Source organism: Geotrypetes seraphini, chromosome 18 (assembly GCF_902459505.1).
Source record: "Geotrypetes seraphini chromosome 18, aGeoSer1.1, whole genome shotgun sequence".
Taxonomy (NCBI): Eukaryota; Metazoa; Chordata; class Amphibia; order Gymnophiona; family Dermophiidae; genus Geotrypetes; species Geotrypetes seraphini.
Genome location: NC_047101.1, coordinates 23,841,740 through 23,867,250, shown reverse-complemented (window position 1 = coordinate 23,867,250; position 25,511 = coordinate 23,841,740). Strand labels below are relative to the sequence as shown.

Sequence of the window (25,511 nt, the reverse complement as noted above, 5' to 3'; positions counted from 1 at the left end):
GTGAGGCTCACCGGCCTGTAGTTTCCTGCTTCATCCCTGTGACCACTTTTATGAATAGGGACCACATCCGCTCTCCTCCAATCCCCAGGAATCACTCCCGTCTCCAGAGATTTGTTGAACAAGTCTTTAATAGGACTCGCCAGAACCTCTCTGAGTTCCCTTAGTATCCTGGGATGGATCCCGTCTGGTCCCATCGCTTTGTCCACCTTCAGTTTTTCAAGTTGCTCATAAACACCCTCCTCCGTGAACGGCGCAGAATCTACTCCATTTTCTCGTGTAACTTTGCCGGACAATCTCGGTCCTTCTCCAGGATTTTCTTCTGTGAACACAGAACAGAAGTATTTGTTTAGCACATTTGCTTTCTCCTCATCACTCTCCACATATTTGTTCCCAGCATCTTTTAGCCTAGCAATTCCATTTTTTATCTTCCTCCTTTCACTAATATATCTGAAAAAATTTTTATCTCCCTTTTTTACATTTTTAGCCATTTGTTCTTCCGCCTGTGCCTTCGCTAAACGTATCTCTCTCTTGGCTTCTTTCAGTTTCACCCTGTAGTCCTTTCTGCTCTGCAGAAGATTAGATTAGATAAATATGGATTATACTCAAATATTTCTTACGAGATAGAAAATACAATTAAGTCACAAATTTTTCAAACAAGTAAGTTTTAAAAAGTTTTCGAAATAAATAATAAGATTGAGTTAGAGGGATAAGAGCATTCCAATAGGAATTCATTGTGCTGCCTGAAATGCCAAGGTTTTCCCTACAAATCTCTTGTTACAGCATGCTTTTGCTGAAGGGAACAAACACCAGCAGGATCTCCGTGCATTCTTGCTTGAATTATAGAATTCAAAGTGGGAAGACAATCCAAATAAAACTTTAAAACAGATACAACCAAATTTGAACAGAATTCTAGCCTCAAATGGTAACCAATGAAGCTTGAGATAATAAGGGCTTACGTGATCATGTTTTTTAAGGCCCAAAATCAGGCGAACTGCTGTATTCTGTACGATTCTAGCCTCCTAAGGGTCTTTTTTTTTATAAGAACCTAACGGCTACATTTACAAAGCCGCGCGGAAACAGCCCCGAAGCCCTTTAATTCTCTATGGGCTTCGGGGCCGTTAGCGCAGAGCAGCTGCTAGCGTGGCTTTGTAAAAGAGGCCGCAAGTGAATAATATTACAATAATCCAATGTAGACAAGATTGATGACTGAACCAGTATCCTAAAAGACATTGAGTCAAAATATGTTTTGATGGAATGTAGCTTCCATAGAACTGAAAAACATTTTTTAACCAGAAGGTCGGAATGAACATTAAATGATAACAAACGTTCTAGTGTAACACCTAATATTCTTATCGTGGTAGCTATAGAACAGTGGTCTCAAATTCAAACCCTTAGTGGGGCCACATTTTGGATTTGTAGGTACTTGGAGGGCCGCAGAAAAAATAGTTAATGTCTTATTAAAGAAATGACAACTTTGCATGAGGAAAGATTTATAAACTATAAAGAGTTTTACCTTATGCAAAATTATCATTAACTATTTTTTTCTGCAGCCCTCACATTTAAAGTGTAATATCTTTCCTTTCTCAAAACTGACACATTTCAATCACTATATTGAAAATAAAATCATTTTCCCTACCTTTGTTGGCTGGAGACTTTATTTTTCTGTGCTTTTAACTATGTTTCCAGGGCCTTCTTGTCCTTTGTTTTTCTCTCTGTCTTCACTTTCTGTTTTCTTTTCAAAATCTACGTTTCCATGTCTTACCTTCCCTTCTATCTCTCTCTTCTTCCGTCCTTATTTCCATGGTCTGACATCTCTTTCTTTCCTTTCTCTCCCTCCCTCCTTCCTTCCTTCCTTTCCCCTGGTCTGGCATCTGTCTCCCCCAACTTTTTATTTCTTTCACCCTGCCCCCTTCTTTCTCTCTCTCTCTGTGCCCCCTTTCTTTCTTTATTTCTTTCTCCATGCCCCTTTCTTTCTGTCTTTCTCTCTCCATGCCCCTTTCTGTCTGTGTTCTATCTCCCTTCTTTCTTTCTTTATTTCTCCCTGCCCTTCCCCAAGCCACCACAATCGGGGAACAGGCCAGCGCCAAGGTCTTAGCTCTCCCTGCTTATCTTCCCCAGCTGACCAATTCTCGCCACCCGACATCAATTCTAATGTTGGAGAGGAAGTTCCGGGCCAGCCAGGCAGCGATTGGCTGGCCCAGAACTTCCTCCCCGACGTTAGAATTGACGTCGGGTGGCGAGAATTGGTCGGCTCTGAGCTGGGGAAGATAAGCAGGGAGAGCTAAGATCTCGCCGCTGGCCTGTTGCCCAATTGCGGTGGCTTGAGGGAGGGCAATGAGAAGGGAAGAGAAGCAGATTAGGGACTTCTGCTTTAGGCGAGCTGCAGTCACGGTCTGTACGTGACTGTCCTCTCCACAATCGGAAAACTTGTGAAGTGGAGAGGACTGATCGCAGGCCGCATGTTTGAGACCGCTGCTATAGAATGATTTTGACCATTTAAATAAAGCATCTTATCAGTGATTTTATCATTGGAACTGGATGTTTCATTTTGCAAAATGGCTGTTCATTTTATTTTTGTGTGGGGTGGAGGGGAGGGGGGTTGAGCAAGAACATTCTTCTCACATTTTTAAGCAGGAAATCCTTAAGATTTTTCTTTTGAAAATAACTGTGAGATGGACTTTTATTATTTTTTTATGTTATGAACAGGACATCTCAATTATGACTTGGACACTTCCATTTAGGCCACTTTTTTGTAGCTTTTCAACCACACTCAAAGCAGTTTACGTACAGGTACTTCAAGTCTTTTCCTTATCTGTTATCACAATCTATCTAATGTACCTGGGACAGTGGAGGATTAAGTGACTTATCAGGGTCACAAGGAGCAGCATGGGGTTTGAACCCACAACCTTAAGGTGCTGAGGCTGTAGCTCTAACCACTTCCTCTTTCTGCTTTTCTTTTTTACTTTTTCTCCTTACCTGTTGCTTTTCATAACTCTCTTTATACTCACCTTCCTCTTTCTTCAGTTCAGGTTTTACAATGCATGAAATGTTACACTCGAGATTTTCTGCATTAACATCCTGTATGGTTGCTAGCTTCAATCAAATAGCTTTTGAAGTTTGTTCACACAACTACATGTTTTGCGCTCTTTTATTGTCTAATGTAAATATTATGCTATGCTGTAGTTTTTAGAGTTTTTCTCCTGATGAAATATGGTATTTTGATGATCCTATTTCCATATTTTTACTACACAGCTTTGGTTTTATCCCAGACCTGTCATCTGTGAACATATACGCCACAGGTTTGGTTCCATTTTTAGGTATTTGCATAAACATTATCATATGTTTTGTTTGTCACATATATATATATCTTTGATATATGTATCATTCATTATATTTATATGTATTTATTTATTTACTTGATTGGCCTCTGGCATTCATTTCCTTGTATGGCTTAGGAAAATTTTTTTTAAAATTTTTTAATTTTTATATGATGTCTTTTAATATGTTGTGTTATGTTTTTATGTTTAGTGACCCCTGATGCAGGCGTTCCTCAGACGCCGAAACAGTGCTGTGTCGGGTCCATTGCTTCTGCTTGTGTCCTTTTATGAAATAAACAAGTTGGTTTTACATCAGTGTTCTTCATTGTCCGTCCCCACTTCCTTTTGTACTGCTCTAACCACTACGCCATTAAAACAAACCTGAGAAAATATTTCTTCACTCAATGTGTAATTAAATTCTGAAATTCGTTGCTGGACAACATGGTGAAAGCAGCTAACCTAGCAGGGTTTAATAAAGATTTGGATGATTTCATAGAAACATAGAAACATAGAAGATGACGGCAGAAAAGGGCTACAGCCCAACAAGTCTACCCACTCTGCTTACTCACCCCCTGTCTGTGCCCTAATGACCCAATTTTCTACAATAGAAGTCCATAAACCATTATTAAGATAGCTTGAGGAAATCCACTGTTTATTCTTAGGATAAGCAGCATAAAATCTGTTACACTTTTTGGGATCTTGCCAGGTACTTGTGACCTGGGTTGGCCACTGTTGGAAACAAGATACTGGACTTGATGGACCTTCAGTCTGTCCCAGTATGGCGATTCTTATGTTCTTAATTGTGCATTGATCCCCGTGATGTACTAGATGTTTTACATTACATTACATTACTGACTTCTATTCCGCCTGTACCTTGCAGTTCTAGGTGGGTTACATCAGAAGATAACTGGACATTTCCAGGAAAATTACAATTTAGGGAGCTGGTTACATAATTGAGTCTTGGGGAGAAATTACAAGATAAGTAGAAAGTTAGGGATTACATCAGAAGAAAACTGGACATTTACAGGGTAATTACAGTAAAGGGGGCTGGTTACATAGTCGAGTCTTAGGGGGGAAATTATAGGAGGAGTGGAGAATTGAGGGGGGATTTTACAGGGGAGGGGGAAGGATATGAGGGGGGGGAGTAAAGATATCTGGATAAACTTTTTGAATAGCATGGTTCTGATTTCTTTTCGAAATGATTTGAAGTCGCTTGTTGCTGTCAACAGGTTGGAGATGAAGGGGTCTAGTTTTGCTGCCTGCGTTGCTAGTAGGTAGTCATCCATCTTTTTGCGCTGAGTTCCTTTGAATGGGGGGTAGGAAAATGGGGACTGGGTTCTCCTTTGTCTGGGTGAGAGGTTCCGGTTTAGGCGATTGTTTAGGTGGGTGGGTGCAGTACCGTTTTTTTACTTTGAATAATAGACAAAGTAATAAAAGGTACTGCATAATGAACAAATATAAACAGAAATTGTAGCTGGTGGATTTTTGACTTCTATTCCAGCGGTTTGTCGGAGGCCTCTGAGGTCGTGCTTCTCAAGCCTTTCCTGAAATATCCCTTAGTCTGCATTTCACAGTATCCACAATCAGGGCCGGATTTAGATGAAAAGAGGCCCTAGGCTATTCCACTTATGAGGCCCTTTCACCTCCCATTTTTAAGTCTGTAAATTACATGAGAGATAATAAAATACATCATTACTGTGATATATATCAATATGTTAAATGAAACATGTTGTTATTGGTACTAACCTTAATAAAAAATGTGACACGGATAATAAATAAAAAAACGTCGAGAACACTTATTTGGACATTTATTCTCAGCACCATATATAGTACTTGTAACAATAACTAATCAAACATAACACACAACGTTGCCCCTTCCTATGTCCATAGTGCCCCCAGTGCGTCCTTCCTCACCTCACCCCCCTCCGATGCCCGCCTGCCTCCCATCCCCCTTCCATTGAACACCCCCCCATGCCATCCTGCCTGCCTGCCTTCCATTAACCCCCCCCACCCCCCCTCCGATGCTAGCCTGCCTGCCTCCCATCCCCCTTCCACTGACCCCCCCCCCATGCCAGTCTGGGCCGCCCTGTCCTGACGAATCCACGTTTTGCCTCTCTCCCCGTGGGGCTGGGCTTTGCCCAGCTGTTTCCAGACTGACTTCTTTCCCTCCCCGATCCTCCTCCCAGGGCGAGAAAAAGAAAGGGAGAAGCCGAGTCGGCGCCCCGTTGCGGCCGGAGCCGGTTCCGATCCCGAAGCGTAGAATTTCTCCTTATTTTCGGTTCAGTGTTTTAGTGTTCACTGTTTTTAGAATAGTGTAATTTTAATTTTGATAACAATTTGAATGTAGGCCCCTCTTGATCTTGAGGCCCTAGGCTGAAGCCTAGTTAGCCTATAGGAAAATCCGGCCCTGTCCACAATGAATACAAAGGAGAGTGTTATGCAGGCACTTCTCCCACTGCATGCAAATCGGTCTCTTGCATGTTCTTTGTTGATATCCTCAAAACCAAAGCGCTGGGGAGGAAGGAAGGACTCAAGGATGGGCTCGAGAAGCTTTAGCATACCAAGAGAAGGGCATGCTCTGGATGCACACAGTAAAGGGGGGGGGGGTGCGTAGAGTGGTCATAGGGCTGCGGCTTGTAAGTGTGGCTTTCTCTGCCAGCCTTTGCCCCTCTCTAAAGTCAATTCCCTGTTCCAGGACATGGAACCAGCTGGGCTGATGGCTACATGCATGCAGACTGCAGCCCCACAAGTGCTCTATGCACCCCTCCTCCCCACTGCCTGAAAGAGGGGGTGCTCTGCCCTGAGTGGCCACCAATCCAGGTATGCCACCTTCGAGAATCAGTGTTCTCATTCGTTACTGCATCCTGATGAGCAGTGCAGCTGCACAGGGTGTAAAATTTTATCCGAGCCCACCTTCTCCTCAGCAGTGGCATGGAGGGATGGGGGGTCACTAGCGGGTGAAAGACATTGGGTGTCGGTATATCTTGATACAGCCCTACCTGCATCTAAGAACATAAGTATTGCCTCTGCCGGGTCAGACCAGGGGTCCATCGTGCCCAGCAGCCCGCTCCCGCGGCGGCCCTCCAGGTCTTGACCTGTAAGTTCCCACCACCTGAATTGTTTATGCCCTAATCCTGAAGCACCCTGTATAGTACCCCTCTATCTATACCCTGTAATCCCTTTCTCCTTCAAGAAGTCATCCAGGCCCTTTTTGAAACCCATTATTGTACTCTGTCCTATCACCTCTCCTGGAAGCGCATTCCAGGTGTCCACCACCCTCTGAGTGAAGAAGTACTTCCTAGCATTCGTCTTGAATCTGTCTCCTTTCAGTTTTTCTGAGTGCCCTCTTGTTTTGGATGTCCCCGCTAGCCTAAAGAATCTGTCCCTCTCCACCTTCTCTATACCTTTCATGATTTAATAGGTCTCTATTATGTCCCCTCTAAGTCTCCGCTATTCCACGGTAAAGAGCTCCTTCTTCTCCAGGGTTTTCCATGCCCTTAATAATTTTTGTTGCTCTTCTCTGGACCCTCTTGAGCATCACCATATCCTTCTTAAGGTGTGGCGAACAGTATTGGACGCAGTACTCCAGATGTGGGCGCACCATTGCTCTATACAGCGGCAGGACTACCTGGGTTGTTTGAAATATTTGTACCAGTACCATAAATCAAAGTATGCTGTTTTCATAGCACTTCTCTGGCTAGAGAATAAATAGCGTTCCTATTAATTGTTTAAAATCAGAGCAAATGCATTTCAGGATACCTCATTTTCTGGAGTGTGAGATACTTCCGAGACGCGCTTCTTGAAGTGTATTCATAAGTCTAATACCAGAGCTCAACCAGGAGAGGGAGCAGAGACATCAGCTGTCAGCAAGCTGCAAGAGCTTTACCAAGAGTGTTAGGAACATATTGTTTGTCACTTCTTTATTTGGAGAATTTATGTAAATCATTTATCTGAGGACACAGAGTGAGACATTAGAAAAACAAAAAGAGGATGAGAGGGAGAAAAAGTAAGAAAGAAATGGTAAAGGGAAGTGAAAAGAGACAGAAAAAGAGAGAAATGATTATCTAGAATTGGTATTTCCAATTTCCTGTAAGGCACTCAGGATATTACCAATATCTTTCTACCTGCCAGAGATGCTTCAGGCTGGTTTAAATCTCAGAGAACAGAAAAGCAAAGGGGTCAAAAACAGCTGCATGTAAACAGTCCAGACAAAAAAAGATGGAAGAAACCACACAGTATTACAGGGGTAGGGAACTCCGGTCCTCGAGAGCCGTATTCCAGTCAGGTTTTCAGGATTTCCCCAATGAATATGGATGAGATCTATGTGCATGCACTGCTTTCAATGCATATTCATTGGGGAAATCCTGAAAACCCGACTGGAATACGGCTCTCGAGAACTGGAGTTCCCTACCCCTGTACTAGTCCCTTGCCCCTTCCCCCAACCAATAATGCAGGGATAGGGCACTCCGGTCCTCGAGAGCCGTATTCCAGTCGGGTTTTCAGGATTTCCCCAATGAATATGCATTGAAAGCAGTGCATGCACATAGATCTCATCCATATTCATTGGGGAAATCCTGAAAACCTGACGTATTTCAGGATTTCCCCAATGAATATGCATTGAAAGCAGTGCATGCAAATAGATATCATGCTTATTCATTGGGGAAATCCTGAAAACCCGACTGGAATACGGCTCTCGAGGACCGGAGTTCCCTACCCCTTCAGTATTAAGATGACATCAGGATTGCATTAAAAAAAATTATAAAACATATTTTTATTAAAAAGTGAGAGTCAATTGCAGGGGTGGAGTAGCCAAACAATGTAGGATGATTTACAATAGGACTCAATGCGGTCCAGCAAATCCTGCCTTCCTCAGGAGTCCATGTGTCCTTGCTGATTACGGATGATTTTCCAGATGCACTCTTGTATGCATCAACTCTGTGGTGCTCTTTGGCGCAAACACATTAGTGAGACGCAGTGAGAACACATGGACTCCTGAGGAAGGTAGGGTTTGCCGAAACACGGACTGTGTTGCCTACTCCACCCCCTCAATTGACTTTTTCACTTTTTAATAAAAAATATTATTTCTAATTTTTTACGCAATCCTGGTTCATCCTAATACAGTGTGGTTTCTTCAACTTTTTTTTTTTTTTTTTTTGGGGTGGGGCTAGACTTAAATCTCAGAGAGCCAGTGCTCTTGCTTTAAAAGACAGGACAGCTGCAGCATGATTGGAGGAGCACCTTAGAAAAAGTAGAATCTCTGTTTAAAATCTAGTCAATTTCTATGTTGTGGGTCTAATCATATTAAAATTTGAGATCAAATTGGAAAATCCTGTAAAGTTACACTCAATGAAGTTACAAGGAAATATTTTTAAATCCAATAGGGGACATATTTTTTTACTCAGAGAAAAGTTAAGCTCTGGAAGCTCACGCGGCAGCCCTTAGGTCAAAGACCAATGCCCTACTTGAATCTAGCCTTACTTGCGTATGTTCTGGTTCAGCAGGAACTTATCTAACCTTTTCTTGAATCCCTGAAGGGTGCTTTCCCTTATGACAGCCTCTGGAAGAGCGTTCCAGATTTCTACCACTCTCTGGGTAAAGAAGAACTTCCTTACATTTGTACAAAATATATCTCCTTTTAACTTTAGAGAGTGCCCTCTCGTTCTCTTCATCTTGGAGAGGGTGAACAATCTCTCTTTCTCTACTAAGTCAATTCCCTTCAATATCTTGAATGTTTCGATCATGTCCCCTCTCAGTCTCCTCTTTTCAAGGGAGAAGAGGCCCAGTTTCTCTAGCCTCTCATTGTATGGCAAGCATGGAATGTTGCTACTATTTGGGTTTTGGTCAGGTACTAGGGACCTGGATTGGCCACTGTGAGAATGGGCTACTGGGTTTGAGGGACCATTGGTCTGACCCAGTAAGGCTATTCTTATGTTCTTTTGTTTAAGGAAAATGTAATGACATCTTCAGTCCTGTCATTTTTGGAGTCTATATACCAATTATTTTTCCAATAGACAGTTAAGCCTGGAATGATCCATACTAAGTACGAATTCAATAGCTATAATTATGTGCATAATTGCCATTATAGAATACTAATGTAAGTCCATAGTTACATGTCTAACTTAAGGTGCGAGTTCTTACACTAGCTCAAAGGCTGGTGTAAATGCTTGCGCCTAACTGTTGTCAGTTAGACACGTAACTGATATTATTCTATGCACTATGGGCTTGATTCTATAAATAGTTCCTAACTCCTAGATGCCATTGTACGTACTTGCCAGTCATCTGCTAGGTCTTAGGTACTGGTAGATGTTAAAACCTTAGACACACTCCCATTTAGGCCAGGGTTTTCTTGACCTAAATGAGGGCACCTAAGTCAAACCAAGCCCTTAGTCCACCCCAAATTGCGCCTAACCATGCCCACTTGCTAGTAGATGGCTTGGTGTAGACGCCTACCGAGTTAGAAGTCTACCAGTTAACGAATTGCTTTTGTAATCATTTTTAATTGTTTTTAATGGCACTTTCAACTATCAGTACCAATTAAGCCAATTAAGAAAATTCAGTTAGGCACCTAGATCGACTAGGTGTGCTGATCTAGAAGACTAACTTTAGGTACCTATAGAATCAGGGCCTATATTATTTAGGGCTCCTTTTACTAAATGGCACCAGAGATTTTTAGGGCTCCTTTTACAAAGGCGCGCTAGGGCCTTAACGCGCGGAATAGCTTGTGCTAAATTGCCGCATGCACTAGCCGCTACCACCTCCTTTTGAGCAGGCGGTAGATTTTTGGCTAGCGTGCGCTAATCCGGTGCACCTTCGTAAAAGGAGCCCTTAGTGCGGGCTGTCAAGAATTCTATGAGCATCGGAGCATTTACCTTGCCTGCCCGCGCTAAAAACCTCTAGCGCTATTTAGTAAAAGCCAGAATAAATGCTGCTGAAAATGCTCATTTTGTTCTCGGACAGGCGAGGGTCTCTTTTGCCTTTTAAATCATGTTGAACATTGGGGCCTTGGGACCTAACTGGACTTTCAACATGGGTGACCTGTTATAAACCTACCCTCAAAATGGGAGGCACCAAGGATAGGCCCAACTTTCATCACACAGTATTTTGGATGCATTTTACCAATTTTACATCTTGTGGTTTAACCAGAAGAAGGTTGTCTTGTACCGAAACACGGACCATGTTGGGTCCATACCACAGAACTGATACTGTGTACAATTTGGAATTTTCAGGTGTACGCATCGTTTTTACATGCTAAGACTTTCTCACAAAAAAACTGTTTATCAAGATCATCGTCTCCACAGTGCTGTTTTGTCTTTTGGTTATTCTCCTTCGACTGTGGACCTTTTTGGTGAATTTCTTTTCTTTATCTTAAAATTCATTTAATGCATATCAATCTCTGAAATAATGTTTATAGCATCTGTAGTAAACTTTAAAAAGTTCTAATGTGCATTCAAACTTTTAAGTAACACAAATGTGTGAAATGAACTGAAAAAGTCCATTTAAAGGGAAAACATTTTTCTATATGCACAACCTCAGATATACCAGAAAATACAGTATTTTTTGAAAGAAAGGTTGGTAGATGCCTGGAATACCCTCCTGAGAGAGGTGGTGGAGACAAACTCCCTCATTCTATAATCTTGTATGCAAATTGTTTGCACTTAGAGCTAGATCCACTAAGGGCATGGATCCAATCCGATCCGATCCGTGTCCAGGGAGCTTATTAACGAATCGCCCTCATGCAATTGAGGGTGATCGGAATAACGCCCCTAACTGCCTGCCCGGATTGCTCTATAGCAATCCCAATGCATGCGCTGACCAACTGTAGATGGTCTGCGCATGCGCAAGCCCTCCAGGCCTGGCAGAGAATTTTTTAAAAAATATTTTTTGGAGCCCGTGGTTTTAACCTGCTTTAAGCCCGTGGGTTAAAATCATGGGCTTGCACTGCGGGGATCGGGACAGGCAGGAGTTCGGGTCAGGCAGAGGAGATCGGGGCAGCAGGAGTTTCTGTCAACGAGTGAAAATAAGAAAAAAGGAATAGATAAAACAACGCTTATAGCAGCAAATAAAGTAAAAAATAAAATTGTTAAAAGCAGCAATAACGGACTAACCAAATGGACAGAACTGGAAGCAAAGATAGCTGCTTTTCATTTAATCAGATGATGGAAGACAGAGTTGAATTATTCCATACCTCAGCATAAAGTAGCAAACTAGCATAATCGGGGCAGGCAGGAGATCGGGGCAGCAGGAGATCGGGGCTGAAAGGGCAGAGAGCAGGGCAGTCGGAAAGGGCTTGAGCGACTGGTCCTCAGCAGTCGCTTGTTTGTGATCGGTTTTGGTTAGTGAATCGTATCCCTGCCTAGATTGCATGTTGTTCCCCTCATTTGCATGCACGGATCAGGTGATGTTCGACAGAGAGGTAAGCGAATCAGGCCGGAGTAAAATCGGGTCACAAAGGGGTCGCAAACCGATCGGTACATGATCGGTTTACTTAGTTCTACTTACCTGCAGAAGTTAATTGCCTAATTAGGTGCCAGCCGACATTAACAACCAGTAATTGGTGGTATTTCCTGCTATGAGCATGCAACTCTATCGTTGGCCAAGTTTACACTGGCTTCCAGTGCCTTGGAGAATTCCGTTCAAGATCCTGGCACTAGAGTTTGAAGCCATTCAAGACGTTCTGCCAAAGGCAATTAGTGCTTTGGTTTCTACATACACGACCTCCTGATCTTTTGGGTCGGAGTCGCAATATTTGTTGGGAACTCCTTCATTGAAGTCTGTTGCCAAAACTGCAATACTTTTGAGAATTTTTTTTTTTTTTAATCTTTATTCATTTTAAAACTTTCAATAAGTGTGATACAATATACATTCATTTTACCTTTAACATCACTTAATATTCTTACAGTATGCCTTCATTACAAAATACCCAACCCCTCCTTCCCACCATTTCTTTCAACATATTAGCCCAGAAAATATCCCATCCTCCCCCCTCCCTGGATGTGTACAATCAAAAAAAGTATTATTCACTCTTTACAGTATTTTTCTAATGGCTCCCAAACATCCCTAAATTTCTTTAGATGCCTCTGCTGTATGGCTAGAACACGTTCCATTTTGAAAATGTGACACAAAGAATTCCACCAAAAACTAGAGCTTAGTCGATCCCAATTTTTCCAATTGTTCGTAATATGCTTTATGGCAACTCCCATCATAATGAGTAAAAGTTTATTATTATTACATGAAATTTGACTCTTAACTCTCATAGAAGTACCAAATAAAATAGTATCATAGGACAATGCCATTGGATTTTCCAATAGATTATTCACTTGGTTCCATATAGATTTCCAAAAATTAAGTATTAAAGGACAATAGAATAGAAGATGATCTAATGTCCCTGCTTCGAGATGACAGTGCCAGCATCTATTAGACTTAGAGCTGTCTAACTTCTGTAAACAAACAGGGGTTCAAAATGCTCTATGTAATAAAAAAAAAAAAAAACCACTGGCACTGAACTTGTCCTATCTCTACATTTTTCACTCATGCGCTAAACACTAGCGCGTGCATGTTATTCTATGGATGCATTAGCGGTTAGCGCACGTGTTGGTTTAGTGCACGCTAAGCACGCGTTAAAATGCTGAGCGCACCTTCGTAAAAGTGACTGTATCACCCTTGAGTCTTACACATTAAGGAGCTGACGGTGGCTATACGGTTACTAACAATGCTGGAGTCAACTAATCCGATGAACTGGACTTGCTTTTCTTTGGGGAATACAAAAACTGGCAAAAAAAAAAAAGGACAGATTGCAGAGAGAGAGAGATAGAAAACATTAATGTGCATCACCCCATCTGTGACTGTGTATAAGATTATAGTGGGAGGAGTTTTCAGAGACCATATTTTTAAATATCTCTCATTTCATCCCTGAATTGGTCAATGCGCTCCCTATAATGTAGCCTGAAAAGTATTTTCCAAATATAGATTTGCATGAAAATGAACAGCTCAGAACTTTGCTAACTTGAAAACGTTGTTATATTTCACCACAACAAACGTGGCCATCATGATAGATAGATAGATAGATGTGTTCTACTGATGAATCTAAATGCGGAGTGAATGGCATTCATCTACTGTCTAAGTGCAACATTCTCTTCTTAGGCCATGGGTGGAAATGTGAAATATGTCTGCGGTGTGTGTGTGTGTGTGTGCATGTGTGTTTGTACGTGTGCATGCCAATATCCTCCCCCCCCCCCCCCACCACCACCATTCAGACAGTTTCCAAGAAGCATCTCAAAAAGATTCTCCCACCCTTCCCCCCATGCCTCCATCTCTCATTGTAGAGAGGGTTAATGTTAACATCTCATCACAAAGCTGTGCCAGTCACCTTCATAACAGTGAGACAGAGGGAGCAAGAACGAGGGGGAGAGCGAGGGAGAGAGGGAGAGAGAGGTCTTTTCCTCTCAGCAAAAGCAGGCTTCTGAAGTCCTCTCTTTCTCCCGGGTATCGAAGCTGTCTGTGGTGCCCGTGAGAGCACCAGATTGAAGAGGCAAGGGGTTGGCGGGTGACTGCATAGCAACAGGATGAAGAGATTCCAAGCAAACCATTTGCAGCAGGTAAGTGGCAAGCCCCTCCTTCTCTTTTACAAAAATTAGCAAACAGAGAATTAATTGTCAAGTAGGAAAAATAGGACCCACTGATTATATACCATCTCTATTTTTAGACTGATTTTCTACTAGAAAACATAATACTAGCTATTGCTCTTTGGGGCTCAAAGGCTGGAGACCGCCTTTGTTTCTCGCTGTCTTGTAAGAAGCTGTTTTTGCATGCCTTGATTTGGTTTCGTGTGGCTGCTTAATGGAGGAGGGAAAGGATGCTCAAGTTACCACACGGTCAGGATTGTGGAAAGGATGGGTCATGGAAAGGAAGAGGAATCAAGGCGTGATTTTTAATAAGATCCTGGCTGCTTTGGGTGAATCGTCTTTGGTGTGGAGACTTTGTCTGGGTAAGGGGGTGACTAGGATTTTAAGAGGCACTTCAAAACCCTCAGAGAACGACTCACCGTGGGTGGCAGGGTCCTGCAGGAACAAAATCGAAAAACCTGTTGGCACATTTAACACACAGCACTTTGGCTAAGCCCCATTTTGCGCTGTTCCGCTTTCAAAATGAGCTGACCAAGGAAAAGAAATGTTTAGGTTGCCCTGCTTTAAAGGCTCACCAAATTTTCTACGCGTACCATTCTGAGAACACTGTGATTATCTTCTTTACCTCTGAGGACAATGTAAATCACTTTGGCACCGAGCGAAACTGAATTGTCATGGACAGAGACGGATAGCCATGTCATAAATAAAACATGTAATTTGTTTTCTGTTCTTGACATATACACGCAGAGCTATTTTAATGAATAGATGCTAGTTTGATGAATAGGAGCTTATTTTAATTGCTTAATAGGTCATGAGGCCAGCTTGCATTGGTTTCCTCTTTTTATCATTAGGTCCATTGCTCCAGCTGGAGAGACTTTGAAGCCCCAGGCACATGACATCTTCCTCTTACGTCAAGTGAGGTCAGTCGTACTAGATGGCCAAAGGCAGAGCTTTATCTTGTCCCAGAGGTGTCATGGGTTTTACAAAGTGCTCTGATGAAGCAATAGATCAGTGACGGCAAACCTTTTAGAGACCGAGTGCCCAAAGTGCAAGCCAAAACCCACTCATTTATCGCACAGTGCCAACACCATGCCACGTTGTGAGCTATGCCCCTCCAACCTAGCTCCTCTCCAACCCCACCACGGGAATCACCTTCGCCACAGACTCAACAGGTTGCCATCTGTGCTGCTCCCTCACGCCGCATGTGAGCTGCCCGCCCAGACAGGGGAGGGAGGAAGCGCTCCCATTGGGCTGCTGGACAGAGGAGCGGCGGGCGATGTGCTAAATGTCCTCAGGCACGCATGGAGAAGGGGAGGGGAGCAGCCCGGCCCTGCGTGCCTCTGGCTTTCCAGTAACGAACTCTGGCGAACTTTGTGATGGGGCAACGGCGCGTGCCCACAGAGAGGGCTCAGAGTGCCCCCTCTGGCACATGTGCCATAGGTTCGCCACCACTGCAATAGATCATCTGAGGTGGCATGAAATGTCTGACTGCCTCGATTCTATCTCCATCACCCTCCTTATCCGACATTTGCTCATTTCTGTCTCCAGAGCCCTCCCTCCCCCACAACTGCATATGAAGGAAGAAGGTGTGAAAGTGAAAGTTACATAACCAGGAATAAAAAAAGAGATGAGGCAACGTCCTATGCTTAAAGGGAATGATGAAATGTTTACTTTAGATCAATTTAATTTTGTTGGCTATATTGCTTTTTGAACTTTAAGAGAACAGCAAAGCAGTTTACAATGCAAAAATCAAGGTATGAAACAAAAATACAGCATTATCAAGAGAGAAGGGACTGGAAAAGATAAGGAAAAGGGAATGTAAGTCTAGAGTTTGCCATAAGCTTGTGTGAATGGATGAGTTTTTTAAATTGGCCACAACTTCATTAGCTCCATAGCTCAGGGGGGAGTTCCAGAAGTAAAAGCCAAAGTAGAAGATTGCCTAGTATAGTGGTCTTCAATGAGCGCCCCCCCCCCCCCCCATGGGCTACATGCAACCCCCCAAAGTCCTCTATTGCGGCCCTCAAATATTTGGCTGAAATGCTCTTCCAAATCCTGTAAATGCGTTCATTTCAATCTTGCCCACTTGATATAGTAACTACAATTACAAACAATCCCTTAAGTGCGTTACTCAGGTGTCTCATGTATGGAAGTTGCAACATATGTTGACAATCCAAAACAAGCGAGTTTTTAAAATGCGCCCTTGAAGTGCTGTAGAATCGTTATTAGTATTAATTTTCAGTGTTTAATACCCAGTCGGAACAAGCAGGTCAAGGCTGTTTACAAAATTAGTAGTATGTGTAAGCTTGGAAAGCTTTTGGTGGCCTTCAGAGCTTTCTCGTAGTCACACTGCGGCCCTGTACGTGAAAAAGGTTGGAGACCACAGGCCTAGCACATTCCAGAGGTAGAAGGAAGATTAATTGGCTTTCATAGGGAACTCGTATGAAATGTGAAAAGATGATGGAGTAAGTATACTGGAAAGATAGAATGAAATGCATACATTAATGCGGTGTGGCCCTCATCACCAGAAATGCCATTATCTGGCTTAATATAGCAAGGGCATTCTACCAGCAGTAGACTGGGGATGGAAGAGTAGAGTGGAAAGCTGGAGTTGCCATCTAAGGAGAAGGCAACATAGAAAATAGTTTGGGAAATCTATTAGCATTGAATCATAGATGATGGCATAAATAGGCCAGCAGGCCCATCCAGTCTGCACTTTTAGAACATAAGAATAGCCTTACTGGGTCAGACCAATGATCCATCAAATCCAGTAGCCTGTTCTCACGGTGGCCAATCCAGGTCCCTAGTACTTGGCCAAAAACCAAGGAGTAGCAACATTCCATTCAGAATCCAAAAGAATTGCAAGATTCCGGAACCCCAAACAGTAGTAACATTCCATGCTACCGATTCAGGGCAAGCAGTGGCTTCCCCTAAGTCTTTCTTTATTCCAATAAAGTTCATTGTACATGCTTAAGCTGTAATTTATAAACCAATAAGAATCTACAATTTCAGTCATTAGTTAGAGGAGATTATCCAGGTAAAAGAAAGACAAAAAATATACAAATAGGTAGCAAAGTTGGAGACGGGGACAATTCAACCAGGCTTTTGGCCCAAGATGACTGTAATTCTGACTATTTATATGAGAAATTGTTAATTTAGTAAGAGGATATTGCTTTTTAGGAACGGGCAGCCAGAACATGTTGGTTTCTGAGAGTGTTCATTTTATGCATTTTTCGTTTGTCCTTTTTGTTGCATGCACCGGAGCACGCTTGCTTGTGCTATTCACAATGCACGATAGTTCACGTATGCATAATGGTTTGAAAGGGTGCGCTGTTGGGAAAAAACTGCGCACTCATTTGAAAGAGTATACCCCCCTTTGCACTTGGTTTGCACTCTTTCGAAAGAATGCATACTATTATTGGCAAAGGAAAAAACACAAAATGTCGGGGAGGGGGAGGGGTCTGCTTGTTTTTATTTATTAATGATATGCGATGACATGCGATATGACATCGACGCTTCCCATATTGTTGCAAATGGCAACCCTATCCCTATTGCTTATATTTTGTTTGTCGGGCCTTTATTCCTGTAAAAGGTGCAATATGTCTATGACGGAGCTCCGCCATGGATCAGACTGGATTGGAGTGAATGTATTACTTTGTATTACTTGATATAGTGCTTCTCGCAAAGGGCTTCTTTTACGAAGCCGCATTAGCGGTTTAATGCGCGTAATAGCGTGCGCTAACCTGCCGACCGCGCTAGCTGCTACCGCCTCCTCTTGAGCAGGTGGTAGTTTTTCGGCTAGCGCAGGGGTTAGCGGGTGATAAAAAGTCGCGTGCGATAAAGTCGCTAATGCGGCTTCGTAAAAGGAGCCCAAAGTACTAAGCAGTGTACAATTAAAAAAAAAAAAATTAAAAACAATTGTAATATAAACTGGCTACTCAGCCTTAGCAATACTCTAAATCAGGGGTAGGGAACTCCGGTCCTCGAGAGCCGTATTCCAGTCGGGTTTTCAGGATTTCTCCAATGAATATGCATTGAAAGCAGTGCATGCAAATAAATCTCATGCATATTCATTGGGGAAATCCTGAAAACCCGACTGGAATACGGCTCTTGAGGACCGGAGTTCCCTACCACTGCTCAAAATATGAATTATAAAGCAATTAGCCTAGCAAACGTTTGTGTTACAAACCCAACTCATCAATAATTTATGGAGGCCTAAATCGTTAGAGACATGGCTGATAGTGGCAGGAAGTGTGTTCCACAATGAAGATCCAAAATAGCAGAAAGCTCACTTCCTCAGACCTGCCAAGGAGACCTTTGCTTTTAGCGCAGCGCCTCGCAAACTTTCCGGCCACTACATCCAGTGCCCTGGCCAGAAGGCTGCCGGAAGTTTGTGGATGTCAACGTCATTGTGTCGATGGCCGCGCATGCACGGAGGCTTATCTGGCTGTGACCCACCGGTGGAGGGATCCAGGATGTGCGGGGAGAGGAGGAGAGGCAGTGGCCAGGAAGAGAGTCATCTGCATCAGCTGACTTCCTACAGGATGGGCCTCTTGCCGCGAGAGGCACATCCTGTACACGGGCAGCCGGTATGGATGACTCTCCTCCTTGCCAGTATGTCGCGGCACACCAGAAATCTCAGGAGGCACACTGGTGTGCCACGGCACACAGTTTGCAATACACTGCTTTAGCGGGTCAATTCCCACGCATTAGGCATGATCTTCTGTTGAGCAGTTTTCCTGTGCCAAGGCAGGAAACCTACACGAAATGTCATTTTCCCATGCCGCGGCAGCAGGAGATGACTTTTTATGAAAGGTTTCTTCTGTCATGGCATGGGGAGGCTGTTCCTTTTGCCTCTGGCTGCCAACCAGTTATGCCGGGACAAAGTGCCGGGTTTTGAAAAGCCGTCTGGATGCCCGGATATGTCCTCTAAAAGGAGTGGTAACCCTAATTAGAAGCAAAGGAAGCTGTGGTAGAGAAAGCTGCGAAGAGTCTAAAGAGAAGTACTGATGATCTTGCTTGATCGGTAAATCCGAGAGATATTCAAGAGCATTCAAAAAGAGTGCTTAAGAGCCAAGCACATTGCTTTAAAGCAGGGATCTCAAAGTCCCTCCTTGAGGGCCGCAATCCAGTCGGGTTTTCAAGATTTCCCAAACGAATATGCACTGAAAGCAGTGCATGCACATAGATCTCATGCATATTCATTGGGGAATCCTGAAAACCCAACTGGATTGCGGCCCTCAAGGAGGGACTTTGAGACCCCTGCTTTAAAGGTAATTCAAACTGAGGCAGACAGCCAATGCAATTCTTTCAATACTGGAGTAATTTGATCTGTTCTTCTGTGGACAATCGAGCGAGCTGCTGAAGTGTGAACCAGCTGAAGTCTCTTTTGACTAGCAACCATGAGTCCAGAATGCAAAGAATTATAATAATCAATCCTACTTCTGACAAAGGCATGCACAAGCTTAAACAAATGGCTTCCCCTGTTCCAGGATAGTTTGGTCTCGTCCAGTTGACTAATGACCCAATATTCTAAAGGATTTAGCTAGGTAGGAGAGGCTGCTGAATATTGTCTGTGACAGTCCAGGTACTGTCCAGTTAGCGCCAGGGTGGTCCAGAACTTAACTGGTTAGTGGCGATATTTGGTCCACTGACCTGGTGTTTTCCAAGTTGGTCCTGGAGAACCCCCTTGCCAGTCAGGTTTTCAGGATATCCACAATGAATATTGTCACAGGGTGGACCCTGTTCCTGGCAAGGAAGCCTTACCAGAATAGGGAAATGAGGTTAAAAACCTTTGAAAGTATTCCCAAGCCTGCCAAGGAGAGTCCCAAAGCAGCCCCTAGGAATACTTACAAGCCAAGCCTTCCAGCAATGAAACCACCTAAAGCAGGCAGATCTGGTTTAGCTTATCTAAGCCAGTTGTGGGAAAACAGACAGAAAGACTACATCTCCCAGCAGCGTAGGGCCAGGGAAAGAAAAGAGCAGGAATGGAATACTGGCCACACCCAAAAAAATCTCAAACTGGTTTAGGCCAGGTGAGATGTTCTCTGAGGGCAGGCTACCCTAACATACCTGGAGGGAGGACTAATCAGCTCCCTGCAATGAAAGAAAAGGGTTTAGCTTTCACACAGAGACAGTTCCAGGGCCAGCTTCAACAAGCCAGAACCACACAGCAAAAAGAAAGCAGCAGACTCCAGCCACAGAGAACCAGAAAGCAACAGTCCATCTCTTGGCAACAAACTCAGGCAGAGGTTTGTGATGAAGAGGCCAATGATAAGGTTGATTCTGGGTTTGTGCAGAATAGTGAAATGGTGGATAATGACATTACATATGATATGGAAGTAGAATGTTCTGATTTGCCCAGCTCTGAAGGTATGGACATCGGCTGAGAGCCATTGCCAATAAGGGAGCTGGAGGGAAAAGTAAAGTCTGCCCAAGTTTATTGGAAATATTGAAGTTTTGTTTGAAACTTTAAGTACAAGCCACAGGCAGCCATTTTGTTGGGGTCTGGGGAGGGGATCTTTCCAAGCTGATCCATAGAGGGAAAATTATTTGGAGAGGATGCCACCCTTGAGGCATTAAGCCTAATCCCATGAGAGTTGTGCCTGGCAGAAGAAAAACTTTCATTTTGCTGAAATAAGGCTTTTATGTTTTGGCATATTTTTGGCTTAAACTGCAATTGTGTTTGTGAATAGCTGGACTTAAGCACAAGGTGATACAAACCTGAGAATTCATTTGACACTGGTTTATGCTGGTGAAACAATAAATTGCACCCAAAGTTTAGAACTCTTTTATTTTGAGCCTTACCAAGCTACCAAAACAACCTCCCAAACCGCTCGGCCGAGGTTTGGGTGCACTGGGTTAGGCCACTTGCTGAGCCCAGCTTGGCCGTGCCCGATCACAATATGCATGAGACCGATTTGCATAAATTGGGCCCGATATTCAGTACTATTTAGATGTCTGGGAACGGCTCTTAGCCCTCTAAATAGCACATAGTCAGCTATCCACCGATATTCATCAGAGGATAGCCATCTGTCTCATGCTGAATATCTCGGTCTCTGGATTGGCCGGTGACTAGCTGTGTCGTGTGATACAGTCGATCACCACCAATATTCAGCGACTCGCCAGCTAAATTTGGTGGCCACAGACAACTGCCTAAAAGAGTGGTATATCTTTTACCAATGAGACTTAGCTGACTAGCTGCTGAATATTGGAATAGCTGGCTATGTCCCGGTTAGCCAAAAACAGACCAGAAATTTGATGCCGGTGGCCAGGTATGACGCCTGCACTAAATTTAAAAATGTAAGAATAGCCTTACTGGGTCAGACCAATGGTCCAATTAGCCCAGTATCCGGTTTCCACAGTGGCCAATCCAGGTCACAAGTACCCGGCAGAACTCCAAAGAGCAACAAGATTACGGAATCCCAACGAGCAACAAGATTCCTTGCTATCCGTCCCAAGGCAAGCGGTGACTTCCCCCATGTCTGAATCGATAACAAACTATGGAAGTTTTCTCCAGGAACTGGTGCAAACCTTTTTTTAAAAAAAAAACCCCCAAAACATCTACATTAACCCCTCTTACCACATCCTCTGGCAACGCATTCTGGAGCTTAACTGTTCTCTGAGTGAAAAAATATTTCCTCCTATTGGTTTTAAAAGTATTTCCCTGTAACTTCGAGTGTCCCCTAGTCTTTGTAATTTTTGACGGAGTGAAAAATCAATTCACTTGTACCAGTTTTGTAGACTTAATCATATCTCCTCTCAGCCAACTCTTTTCCAAAATGAAGAACCTTAACCTTTTTAGTCTTTCCTCAAACGAGAGGAGTTCCATCCCCTTTATCATCTTGGTCACTCTTCTTTGAACCTTTTCTAGTGCCGCTATATCTTTCTTGAGATAAGGAAACCAGAATTGAACACACTACTCCAGGTGAGGTTGCACCATGGAGCAATATAGGGGCCTTATAGCATTCTTAGTCTTGTCTACCATCCCTTTTCTAATAATTCCTAGCATCTTGTTTGCTTTTTTGGGGCTCCATCTCACATTGTGTGGAAGGTTTCAGTGTATTGTCCACAAAGACACCCAGATCTTTTTCTTGAGCGATGACCGATATTACCATGGAATGTGGGAGATCACCAGTGATGTCCCACAGTCTGAATAGCAGCTAAAATGCCTCTATTGTATGCAAATCTCTTTCGTGCGTATTCATTGTGGATATCCTGAAAACCTGACTGGCAAGGGACTACTCCAGGGCCAACTTGGGGAAACACTAGCGCTAACTGGCTAAATAAGTGAATTAAGTTAGGGCAGCGAATGGGCTCTTCTAGCTTTATTTGATAAGCTAACTGAAAGCCAGTCTGATTCAGTCAGTGTTGAATTTTTATTTATTCAATTTTCTATACTGCTGTCCCCCCCCCCCCCTTCTCCTTCACTTGAGCCCCTCACGTACCTCTCAAAATGTTCACCGACGCAAGCAGCATCTTCCACCCGCTGCTCACACCGGCGTTGTCTCCCTTCTGATGTCACATCCTGGTCCCATGACCAGGAAGTAATGTCGGAAGTCAGCTGACGCTGGCGCGAACAGCAAATGGAAGATGCTGCTTGCGCCAGGAAACATACAAAGAGGGGGTCGGAGAGGAGGAGAGGCACCGGTGCCCCCCACAAAGATGGCACCTGGAATAGTCTGGCCTTCCCCCTTAATACACCAGTGGGTCAATATCCAGCCTCTAGGTGCTGAGCTTTTTGCCTCTGCGGGCTCCAGCTTTCAACATCTGGTACTTTTTATGCTGGCTAACGCATGGCCGCTTAAGTCAATATTCAGCACTTAAGTGGCCAATGGTTACCACATAAAAATAGGACAGACATTTATGCGGTCATATTTATGCATTAACCTTGGCCACTTAAGGGCTGAATATCAGATGCAAGTGGCCAAGTGCTGATTCCGCCCCCCAGAATACCCCCAGCATAGCTGACTGTGATTTAGGCGCTAGCTATGATATTCAGTGGCACTTAGCCAGTTAATTGCTGCTGAATATTAGCAGCTAGCCCCAACCAAGTGATTTAACCAGTTTGTGGCCCCGTAATTATTATGATCGCAAAATGAATCAGCTTTCATTTTATCAGCTATAAAAGCATGAATGAGTTAACCTTCCTGATGGCTGAGCCTGTGAACTCCAGGATTAAACAGATGGTGGAAGCTGCCACCCTGAACTGCTGTTCTTCTGCTTTTGTATGGTGGAGGAAGAAAATGAAATGATATAACCTTTAATAATGCCCCCAAATTGAAGGAAGCTATCTAATATGGAGTAGAATGGGTACAAGTGGATTGTTTTTTTTTGGGTTTTTTGTTTTTTTTGTACTCTGTCAAAAATGACAAAGACTAGGGGACACTCGATGAAGTTACAGGGAAATTCTTTTAGAGTAGAAACAATTTTTATTGACATGAAAAAAATACACGCAGAAATGAACACAGCAACAACAAATGCCAGCACAGAAGAAACAGAGGCAATGGCTGCATAAGCAAAGACAACCAAACACAATCATGTCAAATATTTTTACCCAAAAAAATACTCAACCACCCCAAGTTCCCGCCACCCCCAAACCTACCCCACCAGCACCCCCTCCCCCACGGCCCCCCCATGAAGTGGAATGCCAGGCAGAAAATAGAAAGGCGCAAACCAAGTTCCCCCCCAGGGTCTCGGCTCTGATGACCCTAGGGCATTGAAACAAGCGATGCATCCCCCTCCCCCCCAAAAAAAAACAGGTCCCCTCCCCCCTTTGACCTCAGAGCAGAGAGATGTCGAGATCCAGAACTGGGAAATACCTTTAAAACCGATAGGAGGAAATGTTTTTTCACTCGGAGAATAGTTAAGCTCTGGACCGCATTGCCAGAAGTTGTGGTAAGAGCGGATAGTGTAGCTGGCTTTAAGAAAGGTTTGGACAAGTTCCTGGAGGAAAAGTCCATAGTCTGCTATTGAGACAGACATGGGGAAGCCACTGCTTGCCCTGGGTCGGTAGCATGGAATGTTACTACTCCATGGGTTTTGTCCGGATACTAGGGACCTGGATTGGCCACCGTGAGAATGGGCTACTAGTCTGACTCAGTAAGGCTATTCTTATGTTCTTATGTAAAGTAGAAGGATGAGGTTGCTCGGGAAAATTGTGTTTGTTAGATTTTGAAATATATATTTGTAAGGGACTGTGAACATGGAGGATTTATGTATGAACTAGGTAAACTGATACGGACTTGACTCTGCACAATCACAGCCATAAGGTAAATCTTTCATAAAAGCAGTTAATAAATCCCAATAAATAAATACAATGAGCAGACCCAAAGAAGCACCCAACATTATGTGCACTGTGAGATTTGCACACATGTATATAAATGTCACTTTTTGATTTATATCAACTTGTGGGACGTGTGTTACCTGTTTAAAAGGTTTCTAAGCGGTTAATGTAGCTGGTTTAAAAAAAGGTTTGTACAAGTTCCTGGAGGAAACGTCCATAAACTGCTGTTGAGACAGACATGGGAGAAGCCACTGCTTGCCTTGGATTAGAAGCATGGAATATTGCTACTCTTTGGGATTCTAGAATCTCGTTGCTCTTTGGGATTCCGGAATCTTGCTATTCTTTGAGATTCTGTATGGAATGTTGCTACTCTTTGGGTTTTGGCCAGGTTCTTGTGACTTGGATTGGCCTCCGCGAAGACGGGATACTGGGCTAGATGGACCATTGGTGTGATCCAGTAAGGCTATTCTTATGTTCTTAATATAGGCACATATAGTAATTTAAGAGAGGAGAGTAAAAGTCGGCTATCTAATTGTTAACATTTCTGTTTTATCATCTTGAAAACAAACTGGAGCAAAATGTGGCAAAATAGTAATGTCCACTTGTGTGAAGACACTGGAAAGTCCAATATATGGAGTCGGCAAATTAGAGCCCTCTAGTGTAATTTTACACAGAACTTTGGGATATATAGGGTTACCAGCCCCAACCCACTCCGCCCGAGCCCCGCCCCCCACATGAACTTTGCCTCCTCTTCCCCGAGCTCGAGGCCATGTCTGGAGGGTCTCCGAGTATGCAAAGATGCAACAAGATGATGTCATGTTGCATCCGCGCAGGCTCGGAAGTCCTCTAGATTTAGCCCCGAGCTCGGGTCCTTCCAAAACCCAGGCAAACTGCTGGGTTTTTGAAATCCCCCCCCTCCCCCCGGGCACCCAGACAGTCTTCTAAAAAGAGGACACATCTTGGTTTTCCTTTGGGATATATGTTCTTTGGTTGGTTGGTTGGTTTTTTCCCCCGTGCCGTTTACTCATCTCTCAGCCACGTCAGCAAAAGTACAGAATTAACATTTACCTGAGGGAGATGCATACGCAGCTTACAGCATATTAAGTAGAAAAACTAGATAATTGCTGTAATTTCCTCAAGGAGAAAATCTAACCAGTTTACATTTGGAAATTCAGAGGGAATCGTAGGGAATTAACTAAAGCAAGCACAAATGACCAGGTTGAAAAGACAGGAAAGATCTGTAGGGGACAAGACGACTAAAAACCGAGGGACCGACAAAGCGATTGGTTA

General features: G+C 43.5%; 1 protein-coding gene across 3 annotated transcripts in view; it reads left to right on the top strand.

Annotated features, from left to right (window-relative positions):
* Window positions 1-19,956: 19,956 nt before the first annotated feature.
* The window catches only part of SLC6A7 (solute carrier family 6 member 7), a 79,868-nt gene continuing 74,313 nt past the window's right edge, over window positions 19,957-25,511 (top strand). The window contains exons 1-2 of one of the 3 annotated variants that reach the window (XM_033927297.1): window positions 20,047-20,123; window positions 20,155-20,187. Coding sequence is in view for 1 of the 3 variants with exons in the window: in XM_033927296.1 (XP_033783187.1) it covers window positions 20,038-20,187 (150 nt within the window). In the remaining 2 variants the exon portion in view is untranslated. Of the gene's footprint in view, window positions 20,309-25,511 lie in introns of all 3 variants that reach the window. The other 2 variants (XM_033927296.1, XM_033927298.1) reach the window with 2 other exon arrangements.